Source organism: Camelina sativa, chromosome 14 (genome assembly GCF_030686135.1).
Source record: "Camelina sativa cultivar CO46 ecotype springtype chromosome 14, ASM3068613v1".
NCBI lineage: Eukaryota > Viridiplantae > Streptophyta > Magnoliopsida > Brassicales > Brassicaceae > Camelina > Camelina sativa.
In genome coordinates, this window is record NC_141893.1 from 2,337,885 (window position 1) to 2,354,582 (window position 16,698).

Below are 16,698 nucleotides of genomic sequence, written 5' to 3' on the forward strand. Positions count from 1 at the left end.
ATAAATTCTACAAGTTGAAAAAAACAATGGCTCAAACCCTTCTTAGGAAATGTAACGTGCAGAGGAAAAATGGGTTATGACGGGACCTTGCACTTTGACCAACCCATCCAATGAGAACAGCTGGCATTCTAAACCCACGAATCTGAGGATGAGACAATCACCAAATCAAAGGATGAAAGAGGAAACTACAACCTGAACACATGTATAGTATGAACAATACTCAAAAGGCTATATAGTATGAACCTGAACACATGTATTTGCCGCTGGGACAATCTCAGCATTCTTTGCCCCTGTAAAAGGTGAAACAAGACCAAACAGTCAACATTCAGTTGACTAAGCACTCGTCACAAACTTGTTACTGATCTCTCCATAGTTACCGTTTAGTGCCCAGAAGCCAAACGGTCTTGTAAAAACCATGATCATGAATTCACAAGCCAACCCGATGAAAAGCAAGATCGATATCTGATGTTGTACTTCATCCTTATCCTGCTCCTGCATAATTAAGCATTATTCTATCAGGAATTGCTATACATAATGTGCACCTGACATTCACAACAGAAACTACAACCTATTTCTTAATTCCGATACGTAGCACGAGAGACATCTGCCCAATCAACCTATTTATTGACCCTTTCATGTTTCCTCTTTCAAAGTCTGTCACGTATTATGTATACAACTTGTGTCTGCATGTGTGTAATTAAGATATTTTGTTCGTTTCTTCCCGTTTTTTAGACAATACGATGCTTTTGTTTTAATGACATATCTATACGACTATACCATATGCTATTTTAACGTAATTTAAATTCTTCCGTAGGGGAATAACGTGTATCTGAAACAAAATTAAACGTAAGATACGATTATCACTATTTCACATCCAACGAAAAAAAAAAAGCTTAGGGCATCTCCATTGATGAATCTTAAACAAAGGTGCTTAACACATATTTTTATTATTAATTTTGAAAAAGTTAAATTTAGAACTTCTTGACAAACTGTAAAATTTTATAGGTCAATTGAAAATTGTTAAATTTGGGGTTCTTAAAAAAATAATTATAAATATTATATATTTTTAAAAACTTAAAAATGATATGCATTTCATAAATATTTAAACAAACATGACGTTAAAGTATATTACAAATAGATTAAAAAACGATTAATTTTAATCTTGATTTGTGTCAAATTTTTCCCATATATTCTCAACCAAAATTTTTTCATGTCGATTTTGACTTTATTGTCGATTTTGTTTATTTCATGAGCTTCAAAACGCTTCAGATGTACCATTAGAACATAAGAGGCTTTAAAAACAGATAAACTCTTCTGAATCCTAACCGCCTATTCGCATCCTCCACAGTTATAACCATTATCTATATACTCAACAGCAGTGTAATATGAAAGTGCTTTTTCCAATGAACTTGCCTAGACTTAGGTCAATAAACGATTCCTCTTTCACGGAGCTATGGGAACAGTTCTCACATTTCAAAAATTTGGTCTACCAAGCTTTCCCTATAATCATCTACAGAAGGCCGCATTCATACTAGTAAATTAAGATTACTATGTTTTGAAAATGTATTTACTACAGCCTTATAATGGTTAAATATATATCACTTAATATTAGATATTACTACAAAAAAAATATATCACTCTTATGTCCATCAAAAGAATTAATATGAAAAAAAACATCAAAAGTTGTATCTACGAAAACAATGACCTAAATTCTAAATTAAGATTTGTAATCTTATACTATTATTTGTGTTAAAAGAGATGCACTTTTTTGTACACTAAAGATACAACCAATGGCGGACCCATGTAGAATTTAGGAGGGTCAACTGACCGGGTAAATGTTGAAATCGTATTGTTTTGCATGTATAGCTATAAATTTCCAATAGCATAGTTGGTCTTCCGTTAGTATATTGATCCTCTAAACCTTGGTTCGATTCCTCCCTGCTACACCAATAGTCTCTTTTTCAATTTAACCAGCTTATAATTTTTTTTTGACCCGCCACTGGATACAACTGGTTGTAGACATTTAATGAACTATTAGTATTTTGTTGTGTTTGTTTTTTTCGTCTTTGTGTTTTTCTAATTGATTTTTGTCTTCAATTGTTTACATAGTAAATTAAATTGTATACTTACCAATTGACTATGCATTTGTTTTTATATAATAAAAATAGAAGGAAGCAAATGTAAAACTAAAATTCCGTCAATTCAAATTAAGAAGAGGTGAAGAGATTAATGTGTAGTCATCCTAATTTATTTTCCATATTTTTAGTTTAAAAACTATTTTGTAAATCCTCATTAACTCTCCAGATGATAAGAAACACGGGGAGCCACAGCACTGACAACCTCGTCCACGTATCTGTCCATGGGTACATAGGAATTGGGGGTAAAGAAGAGCGGAAGCTGTGGAAAAAGATAACACATGTGGTCAAAATTTGAGTCAAAAATAGTTAAAACATTGACAAAAGTTTGGCTTAGGATGCTTGCTTTGCTTACCCTGGATTTATGTTCTCGACTAGAGAGATGCTTGATGAAATTGTCAAAGCATGGGCCAGTAATATCTTCGCACACAGCGCAAACCCAAGAGACAGGTTCAACCGTTTCAGTGCAGGTATCTTGAGAGAGAGAGGAGGAACACACACCTAACAGAAGAGAGTTTTCCCAGATGGACTTTGCATCAGTGAAGGCGTCAAAAGGAAACATTGTGTTATATCCATCTTCTTTTAGGAGGCTCATCATGTCATATACTTTTGAGACAGGGCGGGATATGACCATTATATTAGTTGGAGGAGGGTTATCAATAAAACAATCAAAGACAAGTCCAAGCAAGGATCTGAAACCGTGGGAGCCGTTATGAAGAGAGATTTCACTGGAAAAGAGCGCTTTAAGGATGCCACGAGTGACCTTTGAAAATACGCCAACGACAGTGATGGTGATAGGACCAGAGTAGCCTAGCTTCCTCGAATTCCGTTTGATACATGGACGCACCTCACGAGGATCATAGCCATCGGGAACCGGAAACCTCTTAATGTCCCACTAGACCGATACTGCAGCCACAGCTGCCTCCTTCGTAGGCGGAGGCGGAAGCATCATTCAAAAAAACCCTAAAGAAATTACCGGAGGGATAAGCAGAGTTGGTTGGATCTCGATATCGACTAGAGCTATAGGGTTTTGAAATCCAACGCCGCATATATATATATAGAGAGAGAGAGAGTTAGACATTACGCTTTCTTTCTATTTTCTAAAGAATGGCAACATGCAAATTTCCAAAATTATTGTATATCGATATTATCATTAATTAGACTAATTAAGGATGTACCAGACTCGTTTCTTCGGTCGGTCCAGTCTGGTGTTCTCCAGTTTAATTACTACTATATATATGCCGCCTCATACAAATTAATTAGAGTAATTTGTCTAGGGTCAAGATGGTAAAATCTGCACATGTTATTCCGATTAACATACACTTTTTTACATCTATAGGTTTATTGGTTTATGTATTTCAATTAATTTGAAAATTCGACTCAAAATCATGAATTATTATTGGTTTATGATGTATTTCAATTAATTTGAATTTTTTTACTTGCAACGGCAGTGATGGTGAGATAGGAGCAGAGAAGCCTAACTTTCTCAAATTCCGTTTGATACACGGACCCACCTGACGAGGATCATAGCCATTAGCCATCGATCGGGGACAGGAAACCTCTTTATGTCCCAATATAACGATACAGGGACCACAGCTACCTCCTTCGAAGGCTTCTGCATTATTCAAGAATCAAGACTTCAAACCGTAAAACAATAACAAATACAAAACCTCGGATGGTACGTAGATTTAGACGGTTAAAGCAACGAGAGATAAACAGAGTAACACGTCCGTATCAGATACTTGTGGATCAAATATATAACTTTAATGAGTCGATGAATATCTAAGAACCCTAAGGAGCGAGAAATTCACCTGAGAGAGATAAGCAGAGCTGGTTTGGTTTCGAAACCCCTAATTTAAAGAGAAAATAAAATACCAACGCCGCAAATATGTATATTAGTTTGGCTACTCTTTCTTTCTAAAGCATCCAACGTACATACTTTTCGAAAATTATTTTATATCCATATGTATCATTAGATTAGGGATGTACCAGACTAGTTACTTCGATCGGTCCATTATTAGAGTTATTTTATTTTGTGTATGGTGAAAAAAGAAAATAAATAGATATGAATTTTATTTTTATTTCTGTCAAAGAATGAGTGATCAGTAGATTCAAGAGTGTTTTGTTCTTATCCACTATCCAAATTTTTTGATTTCCATGGTTAACTTTATACAGAACTTTTTATCATAATCATATAGAAATGCGGAATTCAGTGAACCTTAAGATGTAAAATTTGATTCAAAACCGTTTGTATTTAGAAAAAAAAAAAAACACAATTTCTTACGTGACAGGTAAGATCCATTGAACCCTAAAAGAAGTATTGACTACAATTGAAAATCATATAGAAGAATCTTTTGCAAAAATGTTAAGAAATCTTAAATTTAAGGTATAGTATATATGCAATTTCTATAAAACTAATATATTTAAAGTTAAATCATATCTTCAAGGATTAACTTGCTTTTTCTTTTTTCTTTTTTCTTTTTTTCTTCCAAGATTATTATGTGAAGAAATGACCTCAAAACAAGATATTATTATCAACCCTGTCTTCACTCTCTTTGAACCTTATATAAACTACTCCAACCTTCGTTCACTTTTCATTCTCTCTATCGTCTTCATTCTCCGATCTTTTGAACGCAAAATCGATCTTGTTCAGATGACTTCATCCACCTTCGATAAAGGTCTCATCGTCAGCTTCGGTGAGATGCTCATTGACTTCGTCCCTACCGAATCCGGCGTCTCCCTCTCCGAATCTCAAGGGTTTCTCAAATCCCCCGGCGGTGCTCCGGCCAACGTGGCTATCGCGGTGTCGCGTCTCGGAGGTCGTGCCGCCTTTGTAGGTAAACTCGGTGACGATGAGTTTGGCCATATGCTTGCCGGAATCTTGAGGAAGAACGGTGTCGCCGATCAGGGGATCAATTTCGACAAAGGAGCAAGAACTGCACTCGCCTTCGTGACTCTACGTTCTGACGGAGAACGAGAGTTTATGTTCTACCGGAACCCCAGCGCCGATATGCTTCTCCGGCCAGACGAGCTTAACCTTGAGCTAATCAGATCCGTACGTAAAATCTTTCTCTCTGTTTTCAAGATTTCAAGATTGTACGTATTTGGTGGTTTTGTGACTTATTATTTGCTTGTGCAGGCGAAAGTGTTCCACTATGGATCAATAAGTTTGATAACGGAGCCATGTAGGTCAGCTCACATGAAGGCAATGGAAGTGGCGAAAGAAGCCGGAGCTCTTCTTTCCTACGACCCCAACTTGAGGGAACCTCTATGGCCATCGTCTGAGGAAGCTCGGACTCAGATCATGAGCATCTGGGACAAGGCTGATGTCATTAAGGTCAGTGACGTGGAGCTTGAGTTCTTGACTGGTAACAAAACGATCGATGATGAGACAGCTATGTCTCTGTGGCATCCCAATCTGAAGCTCTTGCTTGTTACTCTCGGCGAAAAGGGATGTCGTTATTACACTAAGGTAATGTAACGCAAAAGTTTATGTTCATTCATCATCATCATCATGACCATGGTGTGTGCTTTTCATTGATGTTCTCTTGTACACTTGCAACAATATGATTTGTAGGGTTTCCATGGATCGGTTGAAACTTTTCATGTGGACGCGGTGGATACTACCGGGGCTGGTGATTCTTTCGTTGGTGCGCTTCTGAACCAGATTGTTGATGATCAATCTGTATTCGAGGTAATAAATCTCAGTGATCTTGTGTATACAACTCAATTGTGTAGATCTTGCTCAGTCCATCAGACTTAATTTACTGATGTCGTTTTTATAGGAGGAAGAGAGATTGAGAATTGTGCTGAGATTTGCAAACGCTTGTGGAGCCATCACGACGACTAAAAAGGGAGCCATTCCAGCTCTTCCTTCAGATTGTGAAGCTCTCAGCTTTCTTAAAGGACAAGTAGAAGCGTAAAACCTATCTTCTTTAGTCCACAATTCTCCTTGTCCATTGTAATTTTGTGTGTTTTGGATTCTTGCTGATGTTTCTGATTTGTGGTAAAAAGAATTCCAAAGTTTTTCTTCTTTTGTCAGCTCTTTATCTCTTCTTTTCTTCTTCAATCTATTGAATAAAACAGAATTGTGGTGTCATATATGTCACAAGGTCTATAAAAAGCAGATTAGTAAACATGTAGAAACGAAAAACCTAAGTGAAACAGAGCAGACACATTTGGATTCGAGTTTTTTTTTGCATCAAGCATAAAGCATTTACCATGTTATTTACCATGTTCAAGAGGTATGAACAAACTCAAAACACAGGCATCTCAGAGATTTGGACAAAAACGAAAGAGAAATATGTGATAAGCTCTCTCAACATATCTTACACGACTTAAAAGACAAAACTATAGGTATGACATTTAAACACCATACATTGATACATCATCCTTAAGCAGATAGGTTTCTTGTTTTAGTTTCTTCTTTTAGATTGAAGAATGTCTACACATACTGTAGTTTACATATAATAGCTCTTTAGCCAAGATCAGGAACAATGAAGTGCTCCTCATCATCATCATCATCTCTGATCTCAAACCTCGGCTTCTTGTTGGGAACATTCGACTTCATGGGTTTGTATGAATGAACATGACCTAAATGCGAAACAGAAAGCTCAGGAACTTCAGCTGCAGGAAGAGCCTCCTGATTAATCTGATCACCAAAGAATCCCATATCTGAAAACCAGTCTAACTCCCCGGCCCCAAGATCAAGCTGTCCTTTCTGCTCAATTTCAGACAAGAAGAAGTCAATATCAAACTTGCTACAAACAAAAAAAGTGAGAAGGATCTAACATGAGTGAATCTCAAACTCATGTCTACCTTATCATTGGATTCAATATCAGAGAAGTGGAAGAAATCGTCAACAGCCCACGGAAGCTGAGTAGCAGAAGAAGCTTGTTGCTGCTGCTGGTTTGGTGTTTTAGCAGGAACCTGATTAGCTTTCTGTTGGTTGTTGGAAGGCTCAGATTGATTCTTCTCCAACTCTTTAGTGCAACTAGTTGAGGTGAGAGCTACTTTGATCCCAGTGGCTAAGAACCTCTGGTGATTAGCAGATCGAGAATTAGCAACGTGGATGGACTCATCGCAATCCTTGCAAAGCAGAGCTCTATCCTCTACACAGAAAATGAAAGCTGCCTTCTCCTGCAGGTCATAACAGCATAATGAATGAGCAAACCCTAGTCTTTCTTAAACAACAAGGCATACATACAAATCTGCTACAGTTTCTTCTATAACATGTATAAAAATCACAACTTTGTAACAGAGTTATATAACCAAACTAACGAATCAATCAGATCTTCGACGAGATCTAATCAATAACAACCTTGAGAAAGAGAGATCTATGTGTGACTTACTTGGCAGATATCGCAACGAGGGAATTTGGTAGAGAGAGAGTTGAGATGAAGGCGTTGATGCTTGCTAGCGAGTTTGTTAGCGGCGTGAATCTCGATGTCGCATTTAGGGCAAAGAGCTGCTTCGTCGGCGCAACATATCACCGTCGCCGGAGCTTTCTCACACACATCACACTGTATCTTCATCTTCAAATACAGCAAAAAACAGAGGTTTTTTTTTATTGATAGCTAGATACTGGGGGAAAGCAATCAGAAACAGAATGATTAAAAAAGAGGATGTCTGTTTTGCTTGTCTGGCACTTGTTAGAGTAGCTAAACAGAAGATTAGGTTTTGAGAAATGCCTACAGAAATGGAGATGCAACAAGTTGGTTGGTGAGCTAATGGTTGAGAATGAATGAAAAGAGAGAAGAGAGAAGAAGAAGAAGATAAAAGGGGATTTGATGAATCTCTGGAAAATCTGCTTCTGCGTATCAAAAGGAAACACTCTGCTTCTTCCAGCAAGGTCCCGTGGGTCCTACGCTTCTTCTGTGGCTCTCCTTCGCCCTCTCTCCTTCTAGATATTATTTTTTATATATTATTTCACACTTGCTTTTGCTTTTTTTTTTTTTTATAATTATCTCAGCAGAGATTTTGGATTTGTTTACTTTGTTCTCCTCACCAAGTTAGTTGTTTACTAATCCAGTCAAATAGTTCGACTAGACTTTTCTTTTAACTTGTTTACTCTCCGTTTTGCGAGTTGTTGCCTCGAATTTCAAGTTTACTGAACTTTCTAATAAGAATACCAAGAAAGATTATTATTTAAAAATGGGCTTTCACCAGCATGAAGTAAAGAGAGTTGGGTTTCAATCAAAATCATCAGTGAGAGTTTGGACAAAAGTGAGACTCTCTCTCTCAGAAGTGGAATACTACACGACGACTACACGTAATCTGGATATGGACATGTGAATTTATTCTTTGTAATGACATATTGTGTAATATATACCATTCGATCAGATATTTTTTCTTCTTCTTTCGATATTTTTGCTTTTCTCTCAATCATGAAAATGATTAATGCAAATCATTACAAATATACTGGCAATGGCACGCTTAATGTTAAAAGCCTGTTCTAGAAAGAAAAAAATGATCCGAAGTTTTGACATGGTTTGTTGTTGGATTATCCCATGTTAGTATAAACCAATCTATTCATGTTTTGGATAAGAATTGAGTTTTTTTTTTTTTTTAGTTTGTTTGTTTTCTTTGGACTTTGGTAATGAAAAAAAATCCAAGAGATTCAAAGAATTGTGAAAAAACCAATCTATACATGTACATCCTTGTGGATATCCCCATGACAAGTAGTATTGTTCATGTTTGCTGTATCTTGATTAAGCAGATTAGAGAATCCATTACCTATTGATTTCCACCAGCTAGACCGCTCTAAGGTTGTTTGATCCTCATTACCGGACAGTTCAATAGACCTGCCTGATTCAGTCTGCAGCTCAGAGAATCTCACAGCTCCTAATAGCTGTTCTGGAAGCTCTGAGTCGGTCTGACTCTCAATGAGGAACGCAAGATCAACTGTCAATGTTGTAATATAGCCAAAGGCGAGGTGAACAATGGCACTGGCGACCATTGACGAACCGATATCAACATCAACCTCGACAAAGTTATCCCCTGTGACATATTTGCAAGACAGTGCACGTCCAATCACACAGATGGCTTGCTCTCCAACAGCTTTTCTTACAATCCAAGGGCCTTTGACAATGTTTGCAATCAGCTTAAGCCTCGATTTCTTGAAACCATCATCTCCTTTAAGAAACCGATCCATCAGGGATCCTTCAAGGATAGGCTCAGTGGTAACAAAGTAAGCCACAGCACTGTAATTGTCTTTGTGAGGAAGCTGGAGATTGAATGCCCAGACAAAAGGCTTAGTAGTTCCATTCGTTTGAGTCTCCTCGTCGATAGCTTTCCTGATACGGCTGCTGGGATAACTCAGGATCTCAGAAAGCTTGTTAGGACCTTTAATCCAATCAAAACCAAGAGGCTTAAGAAGGAAATCATCGGCAGGTATTTTAGCTTTGTCAGAGAAATACTTTGGCCCTCTAACCATAAATGTGTCAGGAGATGGCGTAGTCCAACCGTTATTGCAGTTATCTGGTTTAAGACATGGAACAGCTCCTTCTGATTTAACTCTTTTAATCCATTCTGGCTCAGTTTCTTCACCTACAGAACCAGCCATATCTTGTAACAAAACCTGCAAAGCACAACTTAAACCCTTGAGTACTCCAATGGATTCTAAATAGACAAAATTGCTCAAAGAAACAAGAATGGGAGCAATGTGTTGGTGGTAACTTGAGGTTCAATTCACAGCTACACCAGAGAACTAGAATATGAGTAAATCACATCAAAATTCAACACATGATTCTGTAGAAACCATAAGCCCTTGATGATCTTAAATAACATACAAAAGACAAAAACACAGGGCCTAGTTAATTGAATTCAACATTGAATCACCATCTACAACACCAAGTAGAACAAGGAATTGGCGAAAGGGGATTAAAAAAAGTTATTCTGATTTAAAAGAAACAGAGCAATCGAACCCCAGAAAAAAAAAACGAAAACAAGTATTAGGAGATTCACGAGGAATCTTCCACAATATAATAAGGAGAAGGACAAGGAGCGTAACTATAAACCACCTTATCAGCAGTAGTCGAAGAAGACAAGGCGGATCCTCCAAAAACCCTAATTTCAAAGGTTAAAAAAGTTGTCAAAGAAGAAGAAGATTAAAATCCTATATTACGGAGTATCTTTGTGAGCTGTTATTATTAATTTGTTTTGGGATTATTAAGCCTTTTGAAACAGAGAGAAGAAGCTGTGATTAGAGAGATCCTTCATCCTTCGCTAGCGTAACGCTTTTTGTTCATATCTACTATCTTATTATCTCCTTTTATTATTTATAAACTCCAACTGTAAATTATTTAGAATTTATTAAAATAAACTTTTTTTTCCCTCATATTTAAAAATTAAACTTTATCAACTGGATTTAACAAAAATTATATTTTTTTTATGAATACTCTAAAAATAAAACTAAATTATACTACTCTAATCAAGTAATATTTTTAAGATAATGTTAGCTTTTTATCCTTGTAAATAAAAAGGTAATAATGAAAAGAAATGGAAAAATCCAAATTACATTACTTAATATAAATTAAAAAAAAAAAGATATTATAAAAAGATATTTTATTCTCCTCGCACATCGTAACTATTATTTATTTATTTATTATTCGGCGCCTCTCCTCCTCTCTCCGGTCATACGCCTCCACCGAATTGGCCTTCTCATCCTCGATTCTTCCTCTCTCCGGCGTCGGCAATCATAATTTTTTACTTCTCTCACCGTCCGTCGAGTGGAGCATTTACGCTGATATGGATCCTCGTCAATTCGAACACTCCGTAAGTTAATTTTATTCTCTCTGCGTTTTTAACATGTCCCCTCTCGAGATTTCCAGAAATCGGAATAACTTATCCTGCTCCTGCGCTTTTGATCATTTACCACTTTCATTCGATTCGATTGGGTTACTATTATCGATTATTCTCTAGGTTTTTAGCATTGCTGCTTATCCTCTTGTGTATTTGGTCGCTCTTCGTAGATCCTCCCTAGTCTTCTCAAACTTCAAACATGAATGCCTTAGTTTGAACTTTTTTAGGTTTACAAATTGAACCAAATTTTATAGTTTCACTAGAATTGCTATGTCATATCTTCAAGCTGTGTGTATTACTAGTGTTATCCTCTCTAAAAGGATCGTCTATGTTGAACAGGTTGTGGGTGATAATGATATTCACAGCATTGTAATGTCATATCTTCTGCACAACTGCTTCAACGAAACTGCAGACTCCCTCGCTTCTTGTACTGGTGGTGTTAAACAACCTGCTGGTGATCGTGATAATATCCAGAGAAGAAAACGTCTCTACAACTTTTTTCTTTCTTATCTTTTTTTTTTTTTTTTTACCCTGCTGTTTAACGAATGCTTATTGTGCACTCTTCTTGTCTGTGTATATGTTTTTTATTTATTTCAGAAATCATACATTTTGTACTGGAGATGAAGGCATTGAAGGCTGTTGAACTAACTGATCAGCTAGCTAAAGACTTGCTTGAGAAAAACAAGGATTTGCACTTTGATCTTCTACGCCTTCATTTTGTGGAGCTAGTCTGTGCTCGGAAATGGTGAGAAAAATTTTATGATTGCTTTTCCGTTGAGGAATCCGGTTTCTTATTAGTGCCTTGAATCTTGAAAGTGATTCTCCCCATGTGCAGCAATGAAGCTATTGAATTTGCTAAGACAATATTGGCTCCTTTTGGGACCGTCCAAAAATACGTAGAAAAGCTTGAAGTAAGTCTGAAATTTTGTTTTTGACCCCTATCATTCATGTTTGTCTTGATGTATTGGCATTCTACGTTTTCTGTTCTTCCAATTGATGGGAGACTTGTTCTCGTTCTTCCTGCGGCAGGACGCAATGGCATTGCTGGCTTATGATGACCCTGAGAAATCCCCACTGTTCCATCTCTTGAGCTCTGAATACCGACAACAGGTTGCCGATAATCTGAACCGCACAATTCTTGGTCAGTTCCTTTTTTTTTATTCTCCAATAAATTCTCTAGCCTCCTGTAACCTTTACAAATTGCAAGTTTTTTTAACTCATTCTTCACATCGTCTAGAACACACAAACCAACCAAGCTACACACCAATGGAAAGGATTATACAACACGTGACAGTTGTGAGACAATACTTGACTGAGGAGAACGGCAAAGTAATCATAATATTTCAGTACTTACCCGTCTATCTAATACGGTGTAGAAACACCCTAGGAATAGTCTGTGCCTGTGTTAATACGCTATTTTATGTCTTATGATAGGATGCGTTTCCTCCATTCGCTTTGAAGGATTCTCTCAAAGGCTAAGATTGGAGGACCACTCCAAAGTTTGCTAGGAGGAGGATATGCTAAGCATTGTCATGTAAATACCAAAAGGCTTGCTCATCTCCATTTATTGAATCTGTCTTCATCTCCAGCAAACATGGAGACAAGGTTAGTCTTCCATGGCCACAGGAGAGAGTTCCGGTTTGCTGTTGCAGGAAATCAATATGTGAAGGGCAGTATCTGTTTGGTTTGGTTTGGTTCAGTTCTCTACCGGAAAATTGTTTTCTCAACTTTTGTGCGAGTTTGGTCGATAAATCTGTGATCCATATCCTTGGAAAACATATATAACTTTGTAACTATCGTTTATGTTTTTGATAAAGAACACCCACAATTCAAGATTCTTTGCAGACATAACAATCTTCAAAGCGAAGACCAAATGAAACTTCGCAAATAATCAAAATGAACAAAAGCGAAAGAATTTGAATACGACTAAAGACTACAGACTTGGATTATCCCCAGTTTTAACCAAATGACCAAATCCAAGAACTTTTCAAGAGCTTAGGATCATACAAAGAAAACAATGACTTCCCTAACAACTTCTAAACACGCAACTTCTAAGCTGTCTTGTTTTTAACTCTAGAATGCAGTAAATCCCAAATCAATGAGCTGGCAATGAGAAAGGAGCTAATTCAAGAGTAACTTACTAAACTGGACACTAACACAGTTACACTCAATCTTTTGTCGAGGGAGCTTCAAGATCAGGCGATGCCACACTCTCTTTCTGACCTGAAGAAGGGATGGGCCTTCTTACGTCTGAGGCCCCGCTTTGTTGTTCCTGTTGTTGAAGCCTCTGCTGCTGCTGCTGAAGCTGATACAGTTGCTGCTGCTGAAACTGAAATTGCTGGTGCTGCTGTTGTTGTTGCTGCTGTTGTTTTTGTGACTGGATCTGGAGCTGCTGGAACTGTTGTGCAGCTAAGACGGTGTGCATCGACTGATTATTGGGATAAAATGGCTGGTTTGGTCCAAAAGAACCATAGTTCATCACTGGTGCACCGTTTGATGTACCTTGCCCCGTCAATACCTTAAGATGCTGGACTTCCTCCTTCAGTGCATCATTTAATGCTGTCACATAGAGAAAGACGACCAATAAGGTCAGCATTGACAACAGTGAGCAAGGAAACATGATAAGAATTATCAGTCTGTATGTAAGTGTTTGTGAGGAAGATCCTCACCATCCTGTAGGTGAACTTGTTGCTCCATTGTTTGTACTCGTATTTTAAGCTCATTGTTTTCAACATTCATGCCATTTGTATCTCTCTGAACAGAAGGAAGAAAAGAGAACAAGATTAAAACCATAAGCTTACAATATGTTAACAAATATCATAGCCTATAGTTAAATTTGGTCAGAAGGACCCTAAAACACTAATTTACCCAACCTGTAACAGAGTCAACTGGGCTGAGAGAGACGTTGCCTCTGTTTGTAAAGTCTGTACTTTCCTCTCGAGCTCTGCTATGTATCTCATCTTCCTCTCTTTTGACCTTGCTGCAGACTGCCTGTTTGCCCAAATCCTGTCAAATGATAAAACAGGTCATGCATCTTCTCCAACAAAGAAGCAAACATACACAAATGAAAGAAAAAGATCTGTCTTCCGCAAAATAAGAGAACATTGCATAGGACTATCAGCAAGGAAGGTCCAACAATCTCAGCTAAATATCATAGAAAACTTAAACTGATGCGGCACTTTGAAGCAGATGGAGAAGCTTAATGAAACATCTTCCTTCCTTGTCGAAAAACTTAGAACTAATAGGGCGGTAACAATTTGATCATGTTACATCGAATCTATATAGAGCTTCTTATAATCAGCAAACATAGAAGGAAATATAAAAAATGTACCTCTTAGCACGTTTTGGATCAATGAGAGCAAGCTCAGAAAGTTTAGCAGCAGAGATGGCTTTCTTAGAGTCAACTCCAGACACATCTTCATTCCCAGACATAAGCATCTCAGGCTTGATAGTTGTTGAACCGTCCATCGATTGGCTATGTTGGTGCCTGATTCTCGGTCTTTCACTAGAGCTACCAGGCGCACTCTGAAGGTTAGAAGTGGAGACTCCTAATTCATTCCTCCAAGCAGGCTCTGATGGCTCAACCATTTGCGAAGTAGAAGTAGCCGAAGAATTAAATTTATCCATATCAAGATACATATACATCAAGTCCTCATCGGTGTCATCAGAGAAAGAAGGTCCATCAGCAGCACCAACAACACCAAGATCACTATCAAAGCTCAAGTCATCAGGGAGAGTAAGAATCTCCGAATGAGCTCGGCGATGGCCAAGATTCTTAGGTGGATTATCCGGCATTCGGCTTATATCATGGCTGAACCGGTTAGTAGCATCTGCGCTGCTGCTGCTGCTCCCAGTTGGAGTCAAGTGAGGAGGAGGAAACGATGATTCAGCTTTCATTGCAAAGCTACTTGCATTTGGTGAAAACGTTGAGTAACGACCTGATGGTGGAGGTAAGCCTCCACTAGGTGGTGGTGCTGGAGATTTCTCTTTATCCATTTCCAGAACTTGACCTTAAAACCCTACTAATCTGCATCATAACCATCATTTTCAATTATATTGTATACTATAGCTATCACAGATTAAATCTTAAGCTATCACAATTCCTTAACTAAGGAGATACAAACAACCCTGGGGGATAAAAATTCACACGCTTTTATCTCAGCCCCAAATCAAAACAAACCCTAGATAATTCACACACGCTAAAGAGAAACCCTAAAGCAGATTATTGAAAGATAGGATCTTTTCAGGAACTTACAGAGATCTAGTAGTAGTGTGAGCAGCCTCCAGAAACCAAAGAAAAGGTAAGAAAGTGGAATTATGTGGGAAAATTCCCAAAATCTGTGAGAAAAGATGGCTAATGGGAGCAGAGACGGAGAAAACACAGAGAGATCCTACGAGAGAGGAGGAGGAAGAAGAAGAAGAAGAACATTCATTCTCTCTCCATTAAAGGATTCGTGGAAGGAACTGGTGTGCATCGGAAGATTTGCAAAGTGACGTCGTATTGACTTAATCGGTCTGGTGGAACTTACAAGTGTGTGTACAACAAACTTTTTTACTGCTTTGGTCGGAATTTGGGTAATAATCACCTGCTTTAGCGTGTTGCTATGAGTGATATTACTGACCGTTGGATTGGATCGATAAGATGATCAGACGTCTGGTTCGTGATGAAGATGCAGAAAGACGAATTGGTTTCGTCAAATTTGGTTCACGTGGTTGTTAATTTTTGGTTGGACCGTTGAGTGCTGCGTATTTTATATATATTAAAATTTGATGACTTTCTAATTATTTTATTAGGGAAATTACTAACCAAGAAGTTGAAACCATGTGATATTGTTTTCCATGGCTTACGTATGATGTCTTTCAATCATTTGAAATATAATATTTTAAAAGACATATTTTTACTTATTAAGAGATAAAATCATAAAATAGTTTGAACTTTGAAGAGTCATGGTTTTACGGTCTTATACATAAGAGTTTTTTTTTTTTATACATGTAAAACTTATTAATCCAAAGAAAAGATCAAGCATATCAACTGTAATAATGCAGCCTTATATGTAAGAAGATAATTAAGAGAACACGACGACGATGCATGAGTTGTATATGGTTCATATTATAAAAACAAGCCGATGATTTTATTTTCGATTCATATCTCAATGTCTCAAGACGATGCATGTGATTTGTTTGAGACTTTTGAGTCGAACTCTAATTGGAAAGATCATAAATATGGACTGTTAACTACTTGATTTTAAAAGAAATTCTAATAATTAGTACTTTTGAACTTAGTTTTGATCTAGTATTATATATAGTTTATGTGCCATACATGGACAAAACATCTATTCAGATGGTGTCAAAATAAATATTTGTTGCTGATGGTTCCTGAATGAAGAGGATGGATTGATAAAATGGTCTGATGTTTTTTCAAAATAAGTTGGAGTGGGCTTGATCAGTTATGGGCTAGTTTAGAGCGAAAATGATCATACACAAACACAACATGATCATCTTCTCTCACCCATCGACAATTGAATGGACGCATTTATTCTCCTCTCCAACTACTTACTTTCCTCTGGCCATACTTCATTTCATTTCCTAACTACGGGATACAATAGTTTTCGTTACGTGTTTCTCTTGTCTTAAACTTTCTTTTTTTAAATATATAGTAATTTCAGCTCTGTAATTTTTTAGCAAATTCCTTTCCCCAAATATATCATTTTCGACAATGTGAGTAGGGTTGGGCAACTATTTATCAGATATATATATATAT

At 37.3% G+C, this 16,698-nt stretch overlaps 5 protein-coding genes across 7 annotated transcripts; 2 read left to right on the top strand and 3 right to left on the bottom strand.

The window, feature by feature from the left end:
* The first annotated feature begins 4,560 nt into the window (after positions 1-4,560).
* LOC104739150 (putative fructokinase-2) lies at positions 4,561-6,238 on the top strand. Its single transcript, XM_010459415.3, has 4 exons — positions 4,561-5,190; positions 5,275-5,607; positions 5,713-5,829; positions 5,921-6,238. The coding sequence occupies exons 1-4, from the start codon at positions 4,645-4,647 to the stop codon at positions 6,056-6,058; spliced, it is 1,134 nt and encodes a 377-aa protein (XP_010457717.2). The 5' UTR covers positions 4,561-4,644; the 3' UTR covers positions 6,059-6,238.
* A 176-nt stretch (positions 6,239-6,414) lies between these two features.
* Positions 6,415-8,328, bottom strand: LOC104739151 (B-box zinc finger protein 24). Its single transcript, XM_010459416.3, has 3 exons — positions 7,487-8,328; positions 6,954-7,274; positions 6,415-6,855 (listed from the first exon to the last, which is right to left on the bottom strand). The coding sequence occupies exons 1-3, from the start codon at positions 7,667-7,669 to the stop codon at positions 6,613-6,615; spliced, it is 747 nt and encodes a 248-aa protein (XP_010457718.2). The 5' UTR covers positions 7,670-8,328; the 3' UTR covers positions 6,415-6,612.
* A 406-nt stretch (positions 8,329-8,734) lies between these two features.
* Positions 8,735-10,434, bottom strand: LOC104739152 (protein ENHANCED DISEASE RESISTANCE 2-like). Of its 3 annotated transcripts, XM_087484134.1 has the most exons (3): positions 10,157-10,387; positions 9,568-9,714; positions 8,735-9,479 (listed from the first exon to the last, which is right to left on the bottom strand). In XM_087484134.1, exon 3 carries the CDS (start codon positions 9,286-9,288, stop codon positions 8,779-8,781), a length of 510 nt encoding a protein of 169 aa, XP_087340260.1. In that variant the 5' UTR covers positions 9,289-9,479; positions 9,568-9,714; positions 10,157-10,387; the 3' UTR covers positions 8,735-8,778. The 3 variants fall into 3 exon arrangements, with proteins under 3 accessions (XP_087340260.1, XP_010457719.1, XP_010457720.1); XM_010459417.3 differs by having other exon boundaries at positions 8,735-9,714; positions 10,157-10,434; XM_010459418.3 differs by having other exon boundaries at positions 8,735-9,714; positions 10,147-10,388.
* Positions 10,435-10,651: 217 nt separating this feature from the next.
* Positions 10,652-12,774, top strand: LOC104739154 (uncharacterized). The gene is made up of 7 exons (XM_010459419.3): positions 10,652-10,910; positions 11,277-11,421; positions 11,535-11,682; positions 11,773-11,848; positions 11,967-12,078; positions 12,175-12,266; positions 12,372-12,774. Exons 1-7 carry the CDS (start codon positions 10,884-10,886, stop codon positions 12,414-12,416), a joined length of 645 nt encoding a protein of 214 aa, XP_010457721.1. The 5' UTR covers positions 10,652-10,883; the 3' UTR covers positions 12,417-12,774.
* A 60-nt stretch (positions 12,775-12,834) lies between these two features.
* Positions 12,835-15,603, bottom strand: LOC104739155 (putative transcription factor PosF21). The gene is made up of 5 exons (XM_010459420.3): positions 15,193-15,603; positions 14,269-14,964; positions 13,811-13,943; positions 13,607-13,691; positions 12,835-13,496 (listed from the first exon to the last, which is right to left on the bottom strand). Exons 2-5 carry the CDS (start codon positions 14,931-14,933, stop codon positions 13,105-13,107), a joined length of 1,275 nt encoding a protein of 424 aa, XP_010457722.1. The 5' UTR covers positions 14,934-14,964; positions 15,193-15,603; the 3' UTR covers positions 12,835-13,104.
* Between the last annotated feature and the right edge of the window lie 1,095 nt (positions 15,604-16,698).

What these genes read in the sequence shown, in the direction of transcription:
- LOC104739150 (XM_010459415.3), top strand. Translation starts at nt 4,645, where the DNA reads ATGACCTCAAAACAAGATATTATTATCAACCCTGTCTTCACTCTCTTT. An exon ending in GATGTCGTTATTACACTAAG is followed by an intron (nt 5,608 to 5,712) that starts GTAATGTAACGC and finishes TATGATTTGTAG; the next exon opens with GGTTTCCATGGATCGGTTGA. An exon ending in ATGATCAATCTGTATTCGAG is followed by an intron (nt 5,830 to 5,920) that starts GTAATAAATCTC and finishes TCGTTTTTATAG; the next exon opens with GAGGAAGAGAGATTGAGAAT.
- LOC104739151 (XM_010459416.3), bottom strand. Translation starts at nt 7,669, where the DNA reads ATGAAGATACAGTGTGATGTGTGTGAGAAAGCTCCGGCGACGGTGATA. An exon ending in CTCGTTGCGATATCTGCCAA is followed by an intron (nt 7,275 to 7,486) that starts GTAAGTCACACA and finishes TATGACCTGCAG; the next exon opens with GAGAAGGCAGCTTTCATTTT. An exon ending in ATATTGAATCCAATGATAAG is followed by an intron (nt 6,856 to 6,953) that starts GTAGACATGAGT and finishes GAAATTGAGCAG; the next exon opens with AAAGGACAGCTTGATCTTGG.
- LOC104739152 (XM_010459417.3), bottom strand. Translation starts at nt 9,699, where the DNA reads ATGGCTGGTTCTGTAGGTGAAGAAACTGAGCCAGAATGGATTAAAAGA.
- LOC104739154 (XM_010459419.3), top strand. Translation starts at nt 10,884, where the DNA reads ATGGATCCTCGTCAATTCGAACACTCC. An exon ending in TCTGAACCGCACAATTCTTG is followed by an intron (nt 12,079 to 12,174) that starts GTCAGTTCCTTT and finishes CACATCGTCTAG; the next exon opens with AACACACAAACCAACCAAGC. An exon ending in TGACTGAGGAGAACGGCAAA is followed by an intron (nt 12,267 to 12,371) that starts GTAATCATAATA and finishes GTCTTATGATAG; the next exon opens with GATGCGTTTCCTCCATTCGC.
- LOC104739155 (XM_010459420.3), bottom strand. Translation starts at nt 14,933, where the DNA reads ATGGATAAAGAGAAATCTCCAGCACCACCACCTAGTGGAGGCTTACCT. An exon ending in GATCCAAAACGTGCTAAGAG is followed by an intron (nt 13,944 to 14,268) that starts GTACATTTTTTA and finishes ATCATTTGACAG; the next exon opens with GATTTGGGCAAACAGGCAGT. An exon ending in CCCAGTTGACTCTGTTACAG is followed by an intron (nt 13,692 to 13,810) that starts GTTGGGTAAATT and finishes CCTTCTGTTCAG; the next exon opens with AGAGATACAAATGGCATGAA.